The sequence below is a fragment of the Macaca nemestrina genome, chromosome X, assembly GCF_043159975.1.
Source record: "Macaca nemestrina isolate mMacNem1 chromosome X, mMacNem.hap1, whole genome shotgun sequence".
NCBI lineage: Eukaryota > Metazoa > Chordata > Mammalia > Primates > Cercopithecidae > Macaca > Macaca nemestrina.
The window spans coordinates 118,878,312-118,897,299 of NC_092145.1; the positions used below are offsets into that span (position 1 = coordinate 118,878,312).

An 18,988-nucleotide genomic window follows, 5' to 3' on the forward strand; every position below is an offset into this window, starting at 1 on the left:
TCTTAGCTCACTGCAACCTCCACCTCCCAGGTTCAAGCAATTCTCCTGCCTCAGCTTCCCGAGTAGCTGGGATTACAGGTGCCTACGCCCATGCCCGGCTAATTTTTTGTATTTTCAGTAGAGACGGGGTTCCACTGTGTTTGCCAGGATGGTCTCAAACTCCTGACCTTAGGTGATCCACCCATCTCAGCCTCCCAAAGTGCTGGGATTACAGGTGTGAGCCACTGCATCCAGCCCTATTCTTCCCATTTCTTAATAGCCCTCTAAAGATTCCACCCTGCTGAGATGAGTCCCATGATTCTCCTCTTTCTTTTTTCTCTTAGTTTCACCCAATCAATGTTTCTTCATTCACCTTATTTCTTAATAACCATTTAAACTTTCCACCTTCCTGGGATGAGTCCTGTGACTCTTCCCTCTGCCTTTCCCCAGTCTTTTGTTAATTACAGTCATGTTTTCATTGGTGCCCATACAAAAGAGGCTCCCTTAGCCATAGCATTTACTACAACCAGAGCAATGGATGTATTCAGTGAGTAAATATCCCAGTCATCATAAAGCCAGTCCCACATGGCCTGCATAGGAACCAAATGAGCTGCTTCACCTGGGGTACTCCATTTGGCATTTATAGGTAGAGTTGGACAGTCTCTACCTTCTCAGGGTATACAGACCTTACAGTGGCTTTTATTCCATTCACTAGGCTGACTGTTCCCTCAGGAATAACTTCCTGTGTGTATGGATCACATTATACCCATTGTGATTGTTCAATAGTGAGCTGTGGGTCCTGCATCAACCCAAACATGCCTGTCCACTCTGCGACATTTAAAACCAAAGAAAGTGCCCTAAATGAGTTACTCTCACAATCCATTTTAATAAAGGATTTTCAGTAAACTGATTATACCAATCTATGAAATGAGACAATTTCTTCACACTGTAACCTCTGGTTTCAATAGTTTCTTGGTTTTGCCCTTCTCTCACATGAACTACCGTCATGGTAACCACAGGTAGTAGAGGTACTGTTATCCCTGTATAATTTTTCCTTTGGGGGTCAGCTTGGAGGCTAGTGGCCTGGGCTCAGACAGACTGAAAGCTGAGCTTGATCTAGCATCAAGGCCTCATCCAGCATTTGTTTCATTTCCGTTCAGCTATTACAGACAACCACCACCAAGGGATTGAATACTTCACCTTTTTCTTTCTAGTTTGCATATCCTTATGCATCCAGTGAACCAACTCCCTGAGTTGGATCCATCTCTAAATTCCACTGGTAACTTTTACCTTTAGTAATTGATTGCAGCACAGTTGCAGCTCCAAACCATGGAAGATCACGTAGTCTACCCAGGAGTCAAAGGTTCCTCATCTCCCACCCTTTCATTCTTTCTCTTCCCAAACCACATATTTCTGTGAGCCAGGACCGTTCTAGCAAACCCTACTTCACTGACACTAACTGTTTTCCTCTGTTCTCGCACCACACAGCAACAACAATCAACACGCAAGACTTCTTTCACCAAATGTGTGGGAATTTCTCCCCATTAAGAAGCAAGTAATCAGCCCTGCTGCTGGGTATTCCCTAATTCAATTCTGACACTATAGTATCACATCCCACAGGTTGAGGGCTTGGTCCCCAGGGCCTCCCCTTCCCGCCCTTTCAGACACCAGTCACAAGTCCAGGCCTCCAGAACGTCAGACTGACTGGCTACAAATCAGAGATCCTACACCTGCTCTTTGAGTTCCATTAATTTGTTAGATCAGCTCACAGAAGTCAGGGAAACACTTTTACCATTGTGTTATAAAGAAAATTACAAAGGATACAGATGAAGAGATGCATTGATGGAGGTGTAGGGGTGAAGTGGGAAGCTTCCATGCCCTCTGTGGATGCACTGCCCTCCAGGAACCTCCATGTGTGCAGCTATCCGGAAACTCCCTGAACCCTGTCCTTTTGGGTTTCTACAGAGGCTTCATTACCATTGGCCATTGGTGGTCAACTCAACCTTCAGCCCCTCTCCCCTCCCTGGAGGTTGGGGGTGGGGCCAAAAGTCCCAACCCTCTCATCCCTCCTTGTTCTTTCCTGTGACCAGCCCTCATCCTGCAACTGCCTAGGGGCTGCCAGCCATCAGTTAATTATTAGCATACAAAAAGATAGCCCTTACACCATTCTAAGGATTTTAGGAATTGCATTCCAGGAAACGGAGTTGTAGACCAAATATATATTTCACAATATCACATCCATCTACACTCCCTGCCCTTGGAGAGCTCATCTAGTTTTGATGGCTTTAAATGCTATCTGTACAACAATGACTCCTGAATCCAGGCCTCTCCCTCTAGGTATTCTTTCTTAATTCTCTATACAGTTTGGCTTCCTGACACTTGACTCATTTCACCCCTTCCTACTCTCCCTTCTTACTCCATTCCCATCATATCGGCCTCCTTGCTGTTCTTCAGACTGCAGGCACATTTCACCTCAGCACCTTTGCATGACCCTTCCCTAGAATACTCTTCCCTCAGATATCATGGCTTGTTCCCTCACCATCTTCAGGTCTTAGCTTAGGTATCAGCTTCTTAGTAAGACCTTCCCTGACCACCCTATTTAAAATGTAGGGGAAGGAATGCCACCAGTATTCCCTATCCCCCTTCTCCTGCCTTATTTTCCTCTATAGCATCTGTCACCCTAAGACATACCCATATGTTACTTATATGTTTATTGTCTGTCTACCTCATAAAATATAAGCTGCGTAAGTGTAGGGATTTTTGGCTCTTGGTTCACTTCTGTCTAGCACCTAGAATGTATCTGGCATGCAGTAGGTGCTCAATGAATATTAGTGATTTAATAAATGAATGAATGTTCATTTTATTATACCATGCTACTTCCTCATATTATGCAAAACAATAAAATATTTTAAAAGTAGATTAATAATGTATCTTAAGGCCATGACATGGAATAGTATTACAGGACACTTTTGAGATTTCAGTGGATCTTGATTCTCCTTAAGAATATTACTTCTTGCCAGGCGTGGTGGCTCAAGCCTGTAATCCCAGCACTTTGGGAGGCTGAGACTGGCAGATCACGAGGTCAGGAGATCAAGACCATCCTGGCTAACACGGTGAAACCCCGTCTCTACTAAAAGATACAAAAATATAGCCGGGCGAGGTGGCGGGCACCTGTAGTCTCAGCTACTCGGGAGGCTGAGGCAGGAGAATGGCGTGAACCCGGGAAGTGGAGCTTGCAGTGAGCTGAGATCCGGCCACTGCACTCCAGCCTGGGCGACAGAGCAAGACTCCGTCTCAAAAAAAAGAAAAAAAAAAAAAAAAGAATATTACTTCTCAGCCTGGGCAACATAGGGAAATCCCATCTCTACAAAAATAAAAATAAAAAATTAACCAAGCTTCGTGGTGCGCACCTGTAGTCCCAGCGACTCAGGAGCCTGAGGTAGGAGGACTGCTACTTCTCAAATATGCATTCACCCCTCTGATACTCAGTGCTAGTTATTCCTGATTTCCCCCAGAAAAGAGTAGTGCATAATTTTTAGATACTTTCTTTGTTTTGTTTTGTTTTTTGTTTGTTTGTTTTGCCCTCCCAGATACGTAATGAACAGTTTAGAGGTAATTCCTATTTCTCCTTTACTTTTCTCACTTTCTCCATAACAGGGATCTTTTGTTCATTCAAAGCTAGTTTAAATGCCAAATAACAATGAAAATGGCAGCCATTTTAGTCATTTTTCAAATCTTTTAGAAGATAGTTTTAACATTATACACTACCTACTTACAGTGACTTTCAAAGCTTATCTTGGCTAATAGCGTATTTATTTTGTTCCTACCAATGATTATAGTTCTTGTTCTAAGTAATTTGAGCTTGATGCATAATAAATTTCTAGCATGAAAAAGACAAAAAAAAGTCAGTAAACTTAAATGAAAAAGTTTAAGACAGCTCTTTGAGCTGAGTATCACATGCCATGTCTAAACAACAGTTTAACTTCACTACTTATGTCATCTGAAGATGGAAAAACTCAATTAGAATGTTATCCAGCTGGTATGAGCAGGCTTATGTTATATTTCAGTATTTGTCCATGTGTATTTGTAAATCATTACTGTCGATGTAAGAGGGATTTTTTTAGAATGGTTGAAATTTAAATATGAAAAACTCCTGGATAACTTGCAAGTTGAAGAAATAAAATGATACTGGTTGCAGTGGCTTGAGCCTGTAGTCCCAGCTACTTGGGAGGCTGAGTAAGTAATTACTGAGTAATTACTCTAAGTAATTAGAGTAAGGTGGGAGGATTACTTGAGCCCAGGAGTGAAAGGCTGCAGTGAGCTACAACCATGCCACTGTACTCCACTCTGGGAGATAAGAGCAATACCCCGTCTCCACAAAAAGAAAAAAAAAAAGGAAATAACATAAAGGAAAACTTTGCAATGACGGCTACCCAAAGTCATAATACCATTGCTTTGTGTCAGAAAAAACCCAAAAAACAAAAAACAAAAACCAGGCATGATGCCATGCACCTATAGTCCCAGCTATATAATTTTTTAAAGTTCACAGCCACTGCAAAAGCATGCCAAATTGTAAAGACCGTCGATACTAGGAAGAAACTGCATCACCTAACGAGCAAAATAACCAGCTAACATCATAATGACAGGATCAAATTCACACATAACAATATTAACCTTAAATGTAAATGGGCTAAATGCCCCAGTTAAAAGACACAGACTGGCAAATTAGATGAAGAGTCAAGACCCATCAGTGTGCTGTGTTCAGGAGACCCATCTCACGTGCAGAGACACACATAGGCTCAAAATAAAGGGATGGAGGAAGATCTACCAAGCAAATGGAAAACAAACAAAAGCAAGGGTTGCAATCCTAGTCTCTGATAAAACAGACTTTAAACCAACAAAGATCAAAAGAGACAAAGAAGGCTGTTACATAATGGTAAAGGGATCAATTGAACAAGAAGAGCTAACTATCCTAAATATATATGTACCAAATACAGGAATACCCAGATTCATAAAGCAAGTCCTTAGAGACCTACAAAGAGACTTAGACTCCCACACAATAATAATGGGAGACTTTAACACCCCACTGTCAATATCAGACAGATCAACAAGACAAAGTTAACAAAGATATCCAAGAATTGAACTCAGCTCTGCAGCAAGCAGACCAAATAGACATCTACAGAACTGTCCACCCCAAATCAACAGAATACACATTCTTCTCAGCACCACATCACACTTATTCCAAAATTGACCACATTGTTGGAAGTAAAGCACTCCTCAGCAAATGTAAAAGAACAGAAATTATAACAAACTGTCTCTCAGACCAATACAATCAAACTAGAACTCAGGATTAAGAAACTCACTCAAAACTGCTCAACTACATGGAAACTGAACAACCTGCTCCTGAATGACTACTGGGTACATAACGAAATGAAGGCAGAAATAAAGATGTTTTTTGAAACCAATGAGAACAAAGACACAACATACCAGAATCTCTGGGACACATTTAAAGCCATGCATAGAGGGAAATTTATAGCACTAAATACCCACAACAGAAAGCAGGAAAGATCTAAAATTGACACCCTAGCATCACAATTAAAAGAACTAGAGAAGCAAGAGCAAACACATTCAAAAGCTAGCAGAAGGCAAGAAATAACTAAGATCAGAGCAGAACTGAAGGAGATAGAGACACAAAAAACCCTTCAAAACATCAATGAATCCAGGAGCTGGCTTTTTGAAAAGATTGACAAAATTCATAGACCACTAGCAAGACTAATGAAGAAAAGAGAGAAGAATCAAATAGACGCAATAAAAAATGATAAAGGGGGATATCACCACAAATCTCACAGAAATACAAACTACCATCAGAGAATACTATAAACACCTCTACGCAAAGAAACTAGAATATCTAGAAGAACTGGATAAATTCCTGGACACATACACCCTCCCAAGACTAAACCAGGAAGAAGTTGAATCCCTAAATAGACCCATAACAGGCTGTGAAATTGAGGCAATAATTAATAGCCTACCAACCAAAAAAAAGTCCAGGACCAGACGGATTTACAGCCGAATTCTACCAGAGGTACAAAGAGGAGCTAGTACCATTCCTTCTGAAACTGTTCCAATCAATAGAAAAAGAGAGAATCCTCCCTAACTCATTTTATGACGCCAGCATCATCCTGATACCAAAGCCTGGCAGAGATACAACAAAAAAAGAGAATTTTAGACCAATATCCCTGATGAACATCGATGCAAAAATCCTCAATAAAATACTGGCAAACCGAATCCAGCACCAGCAGCACATCAAAGAACTTGTCCACCACGATCAAGTCGGCTTCATCCCTGGGATACAAGGCTGGTTCAACATAAACAAATCAATAAATGTAATCCATCATTTAAACAGAACCAAAGACAAAAACCACTTGATTATCTCAATAGATGCAGAAAAGGCCTTTGACAAAATTCAACAGCCCTTCATACTAAAAACTCTCAATAAACTAGGTATTGATGGGACGTATCTCAAAATAATCAGAGCTATTTATGACAAACCCACAGCCAATATCATACTGAATGGGCAAAAACTGAAGCATTCCCTTTGAAAACTGGCACAAGACAGGGATGCCCTCTTTCACCACTCCTATTCAACATAGTGTTGGAAGTTCTGGCCAGGGCAATCAGGCAGGAGAAAGAAATAAAGGGTATTCATTTAGAAAAAAAGGAAGTCAAATTGTCCTTGTTTGTAGATGACATGATTGTATATTTAGAAAACCCCATCGTCTCAGCCCAAAATCTCCTTAAGCTGATAAGCAACTTCAGCAAAGTGTCAGGATACAAAGGCAATGTGCAAAAATCACAAGCATTCCTATACACCAATAACAGACAAACAGAGAGTCAAATCATGAGTGAACTCCCATTCACAATAGCTGCAAAGAGAATAAAATTCCTAGGAATCCAACTTACAAGGGATGTGAAGGATCTCTTTAAGGAGAACTACAAACCACTGCTCAACAAAATAAAAGAGGACACAAACAAATGGAAGAATATTCCATGCTCATGGATAGGAAGAATCGATATCGTGAAAATGGCCATACTGCCCAAGGTAATTTATAGATTCAATGCCATCCCCATCAAGCTACCAATGACTTTCTTCACAGAATTGGAAAAAACTACTTTAAAGTTCATATGGAACCAAAAAAGAGCCTGTATTGCCAAGACAATCCTAAGCCAAAAGAACAAAGCTGGAGGCACCACACTACCTGACTTCAAACTATACTACAAGGCTACGGTAACCAAAACAGCATGGTACTCGTACCAAAACAGAGATATAGACCAATGGAAAAAGAACAGAGCCCTCAGAAATAATACCACACATCTACAACCATCTGATCTTTGACAAACCTGACAAAAACAAGAAATGGGGAAAGGATTCCCTATTTAATAAATGGTGCTGGGAAAACTGGCTAGCCATATGTAGAAAGCTGTAACTGGATCCCTTTCTTACACCTTATACAAAAATTAATTCAAGACATATTAAAGACTTAAATGTTAGACCTAACACCATAAAAACCCTAGAAGAAAACCTAGGCAGTACCATTCAGGACAAGGACTTCATGACTAAAACACCAAAAGTAATGGCAACAAAAGCCAAAATTGACAAATGGGATCTAATTAAACTAAGGAGCTTCTGCACTGCAAAAGAAACTACCATCAGAGTGAACAGGCAACCTACAGAATGGGAGAAAATTTTTGCAATCTACCCATCTCTGACAAAGGTCTAATATCCAGAATCTACCAATAACTCAAACAAATTTACAAGAAAAAATTAAGCAACCCCTTAAAAAAGTGGGTGAAGGATATGAACAGACACTTCTCAAAAGAAGACATCTATGCAGCCAACAGACACATAAAAAAATGCTCATCATCACTGACCGTCAGAGAAGTGCAAATCAAAACCACAATGAGATACCATCTCACACCAGTTAGAATGGCAATCACTAAAAAGTCAGGAAACAAAAGATGCTGGAAAGGATGTGGAGAAATAGGAACACTTTTACACTGTTGGTGGGACTGTAAACTAGTTCAACCATTGTGGAAGGCAATGTGGCAATTCCTCAAGGATCTAGAACTAGAAATACCGTTTGACCCAGCCATCCCGTTACTGGGGATATACCCAAAGGATTATAAATCATGCTGCTATAAAGACACATGCACACGTATGTTTATTGCGGCACTATTCACAATAGCAAAGACTTGGAACCAACACAGATGTCCATCAATGATAGACTGGATTAAGAAAATGTGGCACGTATACACCATGGAATACTATGCAGCCATAAAAAAGGATGAGTTCATGTCCTTTGTAGGACATGGATGAAGCTGGAAACCATCATTCTGAGCAAACTATCGCAAGGACAGAAAGCCAAACACCACATGTTCTCACTCACAGGTGGGAATTGAACAATAAGAACACTTCGACACAGGGTGGGGAACATCACACACTGGGACCTGTCATGGGGTGGGGTGGGGGAGGGATGGCATTAGGAGCTATACCTAATGTAAATGACGAGTTAATGGGTGCAGCACACCAACATGGCACATGTATACTTATGTAACAAACCTGCACGTTGTGCACTTGTACCCTAGAACTTAAAGTATAATAATAAAAAAAGAAAATATATAACATGAAAAAGTAAATAAAAGTAAAGCTTTTTTAGGCCGGGCGCGGTGGCTCACGCCTGTAATCACAGCACTTTGGGAGGCCGAGGCGGACTGATCATGAGGTCAGGAAATCGAGATGATCCTGGCTAACATGGTGAAACCCCCATCTCTACTAAAAATACAAAAAAAAATTAGCAGGGCATGGTGGTGGGCGCCTGTAGTCCCAGCTACTTGAGAAGCTGAGGCAGGAGAATGGCGTGAACCCAGGAGGTGGAGTTTGCAGTGAGCCGAGATTGTGCCACTGCACTCCAGCCTGGGTGAAAGAGCAAGACTCTGTCTCAAAAAAAAAAAAAAGTAAAGTTTTTTAATTAAATAAAACAGGAATTATTTCTTTGATAAAACCACCAAAGAAAGTTCTGTTTACTTATTTCACATCAAAAAAGAATTTGAGTGTTAGACCAAGGAATATGTTAATGTCTTATGACTGTTAAATGATATCTATTTAACACCTTTATCTCTCTGAATTAATGATACTTGGTGTGAATATTTATTCCAACAAAAGTAGAGCATCTAAGAGTATATTTTCCTCACAGATGGTTGAGCTCTTCTCACACCCTCTGTAGCCTTAATATATAGACTGTAAAGTATATTGTCATTAAAAAAAATTGAAAAGTGAAAAGGATATTTATATCAGGCTAATCAATTTGAATTTTGGGAAATGAACACACCAATTACACGTATTTTCCAAATCTTATATGCACAAGGGACTATGAATCATGTACTTCATTAAAGTGCAAGGCACATTACTATTGAATTTTTTCTGAATGCATATTACATTATTATTAGTAGTATCAGGAGGTACTATTTAATTCAGAAAAAACAGCCTGGCCAACATGGTAAAATTCCATCTCTACTAAAAATGCAAAAATTAGCTGGGTGTGGTAGCACATGCCTGTAATCCCAGCTACTTGGGAGGCTGAGGCATGAGAATAGCTTGAACCAAGAACACGGAGGTTGCAGTGAGCCAAGATCATGCCACTGCACTCCAGCCTGGGTAACAAGAGTGAGTCTCTGTCTCAAAAAAAAAAAAAAAAAAAAGACAAGAGATACCTTAACAGATTTTTTTTTAATCTTGTGATTCTACTAGCTTAGAAAATAATTGATATCATAATTGAAGCATAATTTTATTTAAAAAAATACATTTTGACTCTGTCCTTACCTGTCTTTCCACATCACCTTAGTGAATGGTGAGCAGAAAAGGTGTTTGCTAAAAATAGAGTTCACAGTCAGATATGTAGTAAACTTAAACATATTTGCAATATGTAAAGAATCCTCAGAAATAATGAGAAAACATACAAACAACCCAATTCAAAATGAGAAAAGATTTGAACAGATACTTCAACATAGAACATATATAGATGGCAGATAAGCACAGGCAAAGATGTTCATCATTAGTCATTAGGGAAACGCAAATTAGTGCCACAATTAGATACCTGTACACATGTATTGGAGTGGCTAAAATAAAAAAGACTGACCATACCAAGTGTTGACAAAGATATAGAACAATGGAAACTCATACACTGTTAGTAGGAATGTAAAATGGTATAACCACTTTGGAAAACAGTTTGGCAGTTTCTTAAAAGTTAAACATACTCCTATCATATAGCCCAGCCATTCTACTCCTTAGAATTTACCTAAGAAAGATGAAACACGTCTTCATACAAAGACATTAATGTTCATAGCAACTTTATGTGTAATAGCCAAAAAATGGAAACAACTCAGGGTCCGTCAGCGAGTGAAAGGATAAATTATGGTACATGCATACAATGGAATACCACTCAGTGTTAAAAAGGAATGAACTATTGATACATGCAACAACATGGATAGATTCAAAATCTTTATGCTATATGAAAGAAGCTGGACAATAATGAGCACATACTATATTATTCAATTTATATAAAAGTCTGGAAAATGCAAACTAAGTGACAGAAAGTAGATCAGTGGCTGACTGGGAATGGGGATGAGGGCTACAGAAGGGCATGAAGATACTTTTGAGCATGATGGATGTGTTCATTATCTTGATCACGGTAATGGTTTTATGGTTGTAAATATATGTCAAAACTTATCAAATTGTACATTTTAAACATTTGCAGCTTATTGTATGTAATTATACCTCAGTAAAGCTTTTTGGAGAAAACAAAAAAATATATATTCAGAGTCTATCTCTCTTTCACCCTTTTTATTATTTCCAACTGGTTTCATCCACCATCATCTTTCACCTGAATTACTGCAAAAGCCTCCTGACTGGTCTTCGTGCTTTTTTTAAAAAAAAAAAAAACTCTCATCTCCTTCCAATCTATTCTTGGCACAGCCACTAATGTTTCTTTAAAATTGAGGATTGAAGGCTGGGCGTGGTGGCTCACGCCTGTAATCCCAGCACTTTGGGAGTCCAAGGTGGGCAGATCAGGAGGCCAAGAGATCAAGACCATCCTGCCCAACATGGTGAAACCTCGTCTCTACTAAAAATACAAAAGTTAGCTGGATGTGGTGGTGTGCACCTGTAGTCCCAGCTACTTGGGAGGCTGAGGCAGGAGATTCACTTGAACCTGGGAAGCGGAGGTTGCAGTGAGCCGAGACTGCGCCACTGCATTCCAGCCTGGCGACAGAGCCAGACTCCACCTAAAAAAATAAAATAAAATAAAAGTTGAGGGTTGAAAACTTACCTATTAGTTCTCTAATTGCTCTGGCTTGGACATCTTGTACTATGTTGAATAAAAGTGAGGGAAAAAAAGAAAAATTACCTATTGAATACAGTGTTCACTATTTGAGTGATGGGTACACTAGAAGCCCAAACCTCACCATTATGCAATATAACCATGTAGCAAACCTGCATGTATAACCCCAGAATCTATAAAAATAAAGTCAGATCATGTCACTCTAGCTCAAGACCCTCCACTGGCTTCCTCTCCTACTCAGAATAAAAGCCAAAGGCCCTCATGGCCTACCCCAGCCTTGTCATCTCTCTGATCTGATCCACTATTCTCCTTGACTCCTTCACATCACTTCACATACATTAGTCTCCTGGCTACTTCTTGAAAATTCCAGACATACTCCCTCCCTTGGGCCTTTGCATTGATTATTTTCTCTGCCTAGACCACTCCCTCACCTCTTCTAAATGTCACTTTCTCAATTGGACCTACTCTGACCACCCAATTTGTTTTTGTTTTTTAGAAATGAGGTCATGCTCTGTTGCCCAGGCTGGAGTACAGTTGCAGTCATGGCTCACTGCAGCCCTGACCTCATGGGTTGAAGCAATCCTCAGCCTCCCGAGTAGCTGGTATGACAGGTGCATGCCACCACACCTGGCTAATTTTTTAATTTTTTCATAGAGACAGGTTCTTGCTAGATCTTGAACTCTTGGCCTCAAGTGATCCTCCCATCTCAGCCTCTCAAAGTGCTGGGATTATAGACATGAGCCACCACACCCAGCCAACCACCCTATTTTAAATTTCAATGTACCCAATCCCTCCTACCTCCTTCACTTTTTTGCCTTATTCCATAGTACTTTTGACATACTCTATAATTTACCTTTTTTGTGTTTTCTCACCTTCTTGCACTAGAATATGATCTACCATGAGGGCTGGAATCTTTGTTGGATTTCCTTGTGTATGCCAAATGCATAGGACAATGCATGGCATATAATCAGCTCTTGAAATATTTGTGAAATTAATGAGTACTTATAGCATATGAATCCTCAAGATACATTGGCAAATTAGAGTAGGACCAAAGTGAGGAGAAGAGTAAGAAGAGATTTAAAATACACATGAGGGGCCAGTCATAGTGACTCACATCTGTAATCCCAGCACTTTGGGAGGCCAAGGCGGGAGGAACCCGCGTGAGTCCAGGAGTTCAAGACCAGCCTGGGCAACATGGCAAAACCCCATCTCTACAAAATATACAAAACTTAGCCAGGCATGGTGGCACTTGCCTGTAGTCCCAGCTACTCGGGAGGCTGAGGTGGGAGGATTGCCTGAGCCAGGGAGGTTGAGGCGGTGGTGAGCCAGGATCTCATCACTGCACTCCAGCCTGGGTGACAGAATGAGACCCTGTCTCTAAAAATATATAAATAAATAATGGGGGATTCATTTATTTTTGAAACAGGGTCTTATGCTGTCACCTAAGCTGCAGTATAGTGGTGAGATCCTAGCTCACCACAGCCTCAACCTCCCAGGCTCCAACAGTCTTCCTGCCTCAGCCTCCCAAAGTACTGGGATTACAGGTGTGAGCCACCACACCTGGCTTGCAGTGAGCTATGATCAGACCACTACACTGCAGCCTGGGCAACAGAGGAAGACCCTGTCTCAAAAAACAAACAAACAAAAAAACAAAATAAGTGTGTCCTAATTAGAAAAGTCTGTAATTGTTATAGTCCATGACAATGTAGAATGCTGAATCAGTTGTGGAATTGATTTTTCAAATGCTTGTTTTACCTGGCAAATACATCAAAGGTAACTTGAGGCCAGGCACAATGGCTCACACCTGTAAATCCCAGCATTCTGGGAGGCCGAGGCGGAAGGATCACTTGAGCTCAGGAGTTTGAGACCAACCTGGGCAACATAGCAATACTCCTTCTCTATTAAAAAAAAAAAAAGATTAGCCAGACATGGTGCACTTATATCCCAGCTACTCAGGAGGCTGAGGTGGGAGGATCACTTTGAGCCCAGGGGTTCAAGGTTGCAGTGAGGTATGATTGTGCCATTGCACTCCAGCCTGGGCGACAGAGTAAAACCCTGTCTCTAAAAAAAAAAGTAACAATGCCTTTATAATAATTACGATTTGTTATTTTAGCCATATGTATGAAATTTATGTGACCTATTATTTTAGCCCTTTATTGCAGAAAATGAAATATTATTTTATTACTATCAGTTTAACTTTAATGTCCCTCATTTCAGATTGCTTACCAGTATCATGGAATAAAATCTCCAATCTAAAATTCAATCTGAGTTTTCTATTTAAGAATTTTAGCTTTATTATTTGTTTTAGATTAAGCTTCTGCACTTTTGTAAACGGTTATATATGTTCATTATCTTTCATCTTACATAGGAGCGGGATCGTTATGCCTACAAGATTCATCTTCCAGAAACAGTAGAGCAGCTGAGGAAATTCAATGCAAGGAGGAAACTAAAGGTAAATTGAACAAATCAGCAAAAAAGCCAAGCAGATATAGTTAATGATCATGTTTTTATTCTGTTTTGGTGCCCATAAATATGTACTAATGCTGGCCATTGTTTTTGTTATAGCTAAATTCTCATTTCCAAAAATTACCACCACTTCAAAAAGATTTTGGCTTTTTAAATTATTTAAGGTAGTATGTCAGTATGAGTCTAAACAATAAATTATAATAGAAGATTAGTTGTATTTTAGATTTGTCTTAAATTTATAGCAGAGATATAGTTATATTATTATCCATTATTATTGAATATAAATCTAGACCATGTTTGTTCAAACTTAAATATTTTGACAAATGTATGTTTAGTTCAATGGAAATAACTTTGAATTAGAATTGGAACTAGGGGCCGGGTGCGGTGGCTCATGCCTGTAATCCCAGAACTTTGGGAGGCCAAGGTGGGTAGACTGCCTGAGGTCAGGAGTTCGAGACCAGCCTGGCTAACATGGTGAAACCCCATCTCTACTAAAAATACAAATTAGCCGGGCGTGGTGGCGGGCACCTGTAATTAATCCCAGCTACTCGGGAGGCTGAGGCAGGAGAATAGCTTGAACTTGGGAGGTGGAGGTTGCAGTGAGCTGAGATAGTGCCATTGCACTCCAACCTGGGCAACAAGAGCGAGACTTCATCTCAAAAAAAAAAAAAAAAAGAATTGGAACTAAGATTGAACAACTATCAGAAAGCAGTAAATAAAATCTTACACTACCTTGATCTACTAGAAAATATTTACAGCTCAGATCACTTTTCTCACCTTTTTTATTCTTCCCAGGTGTCTTTCTCCCTCTTACCACTCTCCCTATCCTCCACCTCACAAAAAAAAAAAAAAAGAAAGAAGAAAACTGGTAATCACCCCATATGGGGAGTCCGTTTGACTTTAAAAGGTTCTGAAAAAGACCAAACATAAAATAATGGAATCTTTTCAGCACTGAGAGAAAATGCTGTGAGAGAGCCAACCCTCCAGAGTAACAAAGAAAAATTGATTATCTTAACTTCTTAAAATTAATTTATGTTTGACTTACTTTTGATACTGAAAAATGTTAACTGTTCTCTAAGTGGTTGATTGGATAGTAGTCTTCCTTAGTCACATGACTCCTGCCAACTATAAAACTTTTCTTCTTAAGTATTTTCAGATATGCCATAAATTCTAATAATACTGTGAATTTATTTTTCAACCCCTGAAGTTAGTGAATTATTATGTATAACTCTAGACTTATAAAAACATTTATATGAATTTTGAGGAAACTATTAGGCCACAATATTATCCTACAGACCTGAAACTTTTAACATGGTCCCCACTAGCCACATGCAGCTATTTAAATTAACTAAAATTAAATGAAAGGTCAGTTTCCCAGTCACACTAGCACATTTCAAGTGCTCAATAACCACATTTGGCTAGTGGCTACTATATTAGACAGCACAAATGTAGGACATTTCCATCATTACAGAAGTGTCTATTCAACCGTGCTCCTATAGAACAAGGGAAATATTAACATATCATTGTTGGTGTTGATTATTCCCATTTTAACTTTTCTCCTCACTGATTTTGCAGTCAAGGGTTCAAACTGACTCTTCTCTATTTGCTTTAACAGTGGTTGGCCAAAATAATTATTAATGATAAGCCATTATTGAGATGGTACCCAAGGAAGTTTCCCAAAACTTTTATTCTTTTTGCCTTGATATCCACCTAAACCTGTGTAACCTACAAATAAAAAACTCTTATTTTCCATGGTGAAATTTGGTCAACTGTTTTTGAAGTTAGTTTCCTCCTCAAAGGAACTATTATTATACTTTTTTGTCAACTCTTCTGTAAGTCCTTCTAAACCTAATGCTGCTTTGGCCTCATGTGACATTACACTGTATGGGGTTGAACCTTTCATTGCCCAAATACAGACATTTCACCAGAGGGCTTGGGCTTGCCCCATCACAAGAAACACATGCTGTACTTCTCCCAGGGCCACAGAATCAGACTTGGGCCTAAAATAGCCAAAGTGGTGACTAAGATTCGTTTGGACAGGGCCAAGCTGTCAAAACAGAGGGGTCATGTGGATTTACCACATCCCTTTGCAGGGCTATTTAAAGTTTTAAGACCCACCAAACAACCTAGAACTAGGAACATCAGCAGGGTCATTAGTGAACATGTTTGGCTTCTGATAAGGCTGTATTCTTTTGAGTAGTTCAGCCACCTTGTTAAAACATGTTACACCTACCATCCTCAAGGAACTAATTCTCATTCTGCCTCTTCAGTGGACTTCTAGAACAGAGATTGCAACTTCCTTGGCTTTCAGAGTTCACCACACACTTTATTTTCACACAACTAGGTGCTCATCCTACCCAGACACTATTCTTAACCTTCTCAATGGTGGGTGACAGTTGAATTTGTAATGACTCCCTTGGAAGTGATTAAAAGGGAGTTCACAGAAAGCAGTAGAAAATTACTTTTGTGGCCAGGCACAGTGGCTCACACCTGTAATCCTAGTACTTTTGGAGGCCAACGCGGGCAAATCGCTTGAGCTCAGGAGTTCAAGACCAGCCTGGGCAACATGGTGAAACCCCATCTCTACAAAATATACAGAAATTAACCAGGTGTGGTGGCCATGCATGCCTGTAATCCCAGCTACTTGGGGGCCTGAGGCAAGAGGATCGCTTGAGCCTGGGAGGTGGAGGTTGCAGTGAGCCAGGATCGCACCACTGCACTCCAGCCTGGGTGACAAAGTGAGACCTTGTCTCAAAAAAAAAAAAAAAAAAAGAAGAAGAAGAAAATTACCTTGGTAAGCTAGTCATGATGGAATGATGATGGAAAAATGTATTTTCCCCATTTTGGTTACCACACGTTTCATGTGTCGAGTTTTTTCCTCCTAATTCATACTAAGCTCTGGAATTGTAATACTTCAGTAAAAAAAAAAAAAGAATCCTCTAGATAACAATACTTTCTTTAATAAACTACATAGTTCTGAGCACAGAACTGAATATGAGGATCATATTTTCTCAAACTGAATATTAGGATACATGAGACAGACTGCATGATCTCCAGGCTCTGTGGAAAATTTGTGCTCTGTGGTCGGGGCTCTTAAGGAGGCACACCTGTACTCTAACCCTGGCTGTCATCTACTGAAGGAGGTACTAAGGAAAGTGGTAACTGTGGGTATCTGAGGATGTCTATTCAGAGAAGACACAGGAGGGAATGTATTCTGAAGTCATCCCCATTGCTTCTGCAATTATTTCTACCCCTAGAAAGCAAATTCCCCACAGTAAAGTATGCTGAAGAAATTCTATACAAATAGAAGCAATATTCTATGTTAGGGTAAGTTTATTGCAGTCCATTTAAGAAATGGTGAGTTGAGTCCACGTGATCCAGTTAAGAGAATAAAATCATTTATTTCCTATATATACAGAAAGCAAGGATTTCTAATAACTTTCTACAGTTTTTCTTTATTATTATTGTTTGGTTTTTTTTGTTTTTGTGTTTGTTTTTTTTTTTTTTTTTTTTTTTTTTTTTTTTTTTTTGAGACAGAGTCTCACTCTGTCGGCCAGGCTGGAGTGCAGTGGTGTAATCTCGGCTCACTGTAGCCTCCGCCTACCAGGTTCAAGAGATTATCCTGCCTCAGCCTCCCAAGTAGCTGGGACTACAGGCACCACCACATCCAGCTAATTTTTGTATTTTTAGTAGAGATGGGATTTCACCATATTGGCCAGGCTGGTTTTGTACTCCTGACCTCAAGTGATCCGCCCGCCTCAGTACCTCCCAAAGTGCTGGGATTGCAAGCATAAGCCACCGTGCCTGGCCTTTATTAATTTTGCAAATTGCAAAAGTATTCTCTGACTTACTGATTGGTCTCTTGTGCTCCTGAACTATGCATAACTACAAAAGGTTTGTTTAGGAGTGCCATTTTCTAGTACTGTATATAGCTGTACTATCCAGTACAGTAGTAAATAGCCATATGTAACTATTTACATTTCAATGTTAATAAATTAATATTAAATAAAATGTAAAATTTAGTTGCTCCGTTGCGCTAGCCACCTTTCAAATGCTCAATACCTCGTGTGGCTGATGGCTACTGTATTAGGCAGCACAGGTTTAGAAAATTTCCTTCATCGCAGATAGTTCTATTGTACGGTATTGCTATGGAGTCTTGGTACCTGCAGAGTAATGCTTATACACTAAGCAGCACTTTTTGACAGGTCAACCAGGAAGCTATAATAGATACTTTTTGGCAATCTTCTTTCTGTTAATTCAACAAAAACTAACTTAAAGATTTATCAAAGACCTTTGTGCCTTAATGAAACCCAGCATTTACATACAGTCCTCTCCGTAGTAAGGGTTTGTACAAAGGCAGTAAATTGAGATAGCAATCGTTGTGGGCTTCTGCTAATCAGAGCATTAAATCTGGTATCCAAAAGATAACCTTTGAGCCTGAGCAACATAAGGAGACCCCCAGCTCTACAAAAAATAAAAAATTAGCTGGGTGTAGTTGCACACACCTGTGGTCCCAGCTACTTGGAAGGCTGAGATGGGAGGATCACTTGAGCCTGGGAGGTCAAGGCTGCAGTGAGCTGTGATCCCACCACTGCACTCCAGCCTAAGTGACAGAGTAAGACTCTGTCTCAAAAATTAGCAGGGTGGGGACCTTAATTCTAAAAACTGAAAAAACTGTTATTCTGGTATGAACAGTTCCACAAATATTCTGGTATGAACAATTCCAAAAATAATAAGTGAAGTGATTTTGATCTTATATATTGATTTTACAGATCAGTTAATTTGTGATTTTTTTTTTTTTTTTAAAGAAATACATATATAGGCCGGGCGCGGTAGCTCACGTCTGTAATCCCAGCACTTTGGGAGGTTGAGGCGGGCGGATCACCTGAGGTTAGGAGTTTGAGACCAGCCTGACCAACATGGAGAAACGCCATCTCTACTGAAAAAAATACAAAATTAGCCGGGCATGGTGGCACATGTTTGTAATCCCAGCTACTCGGGAGGCTGAGACGGGAGAATTGCTTGAACCTGGGAGTTGGAGGTTGTGGTGAGCCAAGTTTGCACCATTGCACTCCAGCCTGGGCAACAAGAACGAAATTCCATCTTAAAAAAAAGAAAAGAAAAGAAAAGAAATACATATATAGATATAT

General features: G+C 39.8%; 1 protein-coding gene and 1 long non-coding RNA gene across 16 annotated transcripts in view; one reads left to right on the top strand and one right to left on the bottom strand.

Annotated features, from left to right (window-relative positions):
* The window catches only part of LOC105463230 (calcium/calmodulin dependent serine protein kinase), a 412,561-nt gene that overhangs the window by 278,927 nt on the left and 114,646 nt on the right, over positions 1-18,988 (top strand). For all 15 annotated transcript variants that reach the window (XM_011710276.3, XM_071088415.1, XM_071088417.1 and 12 more), the window contains one exon: positions 13,741-13,824. In XM_011710276.3, the coding sequence (XP_011708578.1) occupies positions 13,741-13,824 (84 nt within the window). The remainder of the gene's footprint in view (positions 1-13,740; positions 13,825-18,988) is intronic.
* The window catches only part of LOC105463224 (uncharacterized), a 35,453-nt gene that overhangs the window by 5,861 nt on the left and 10,604 nt on the right, over positions 1-18,988 (bottom strand). The window lies entirely within an intron of this gene.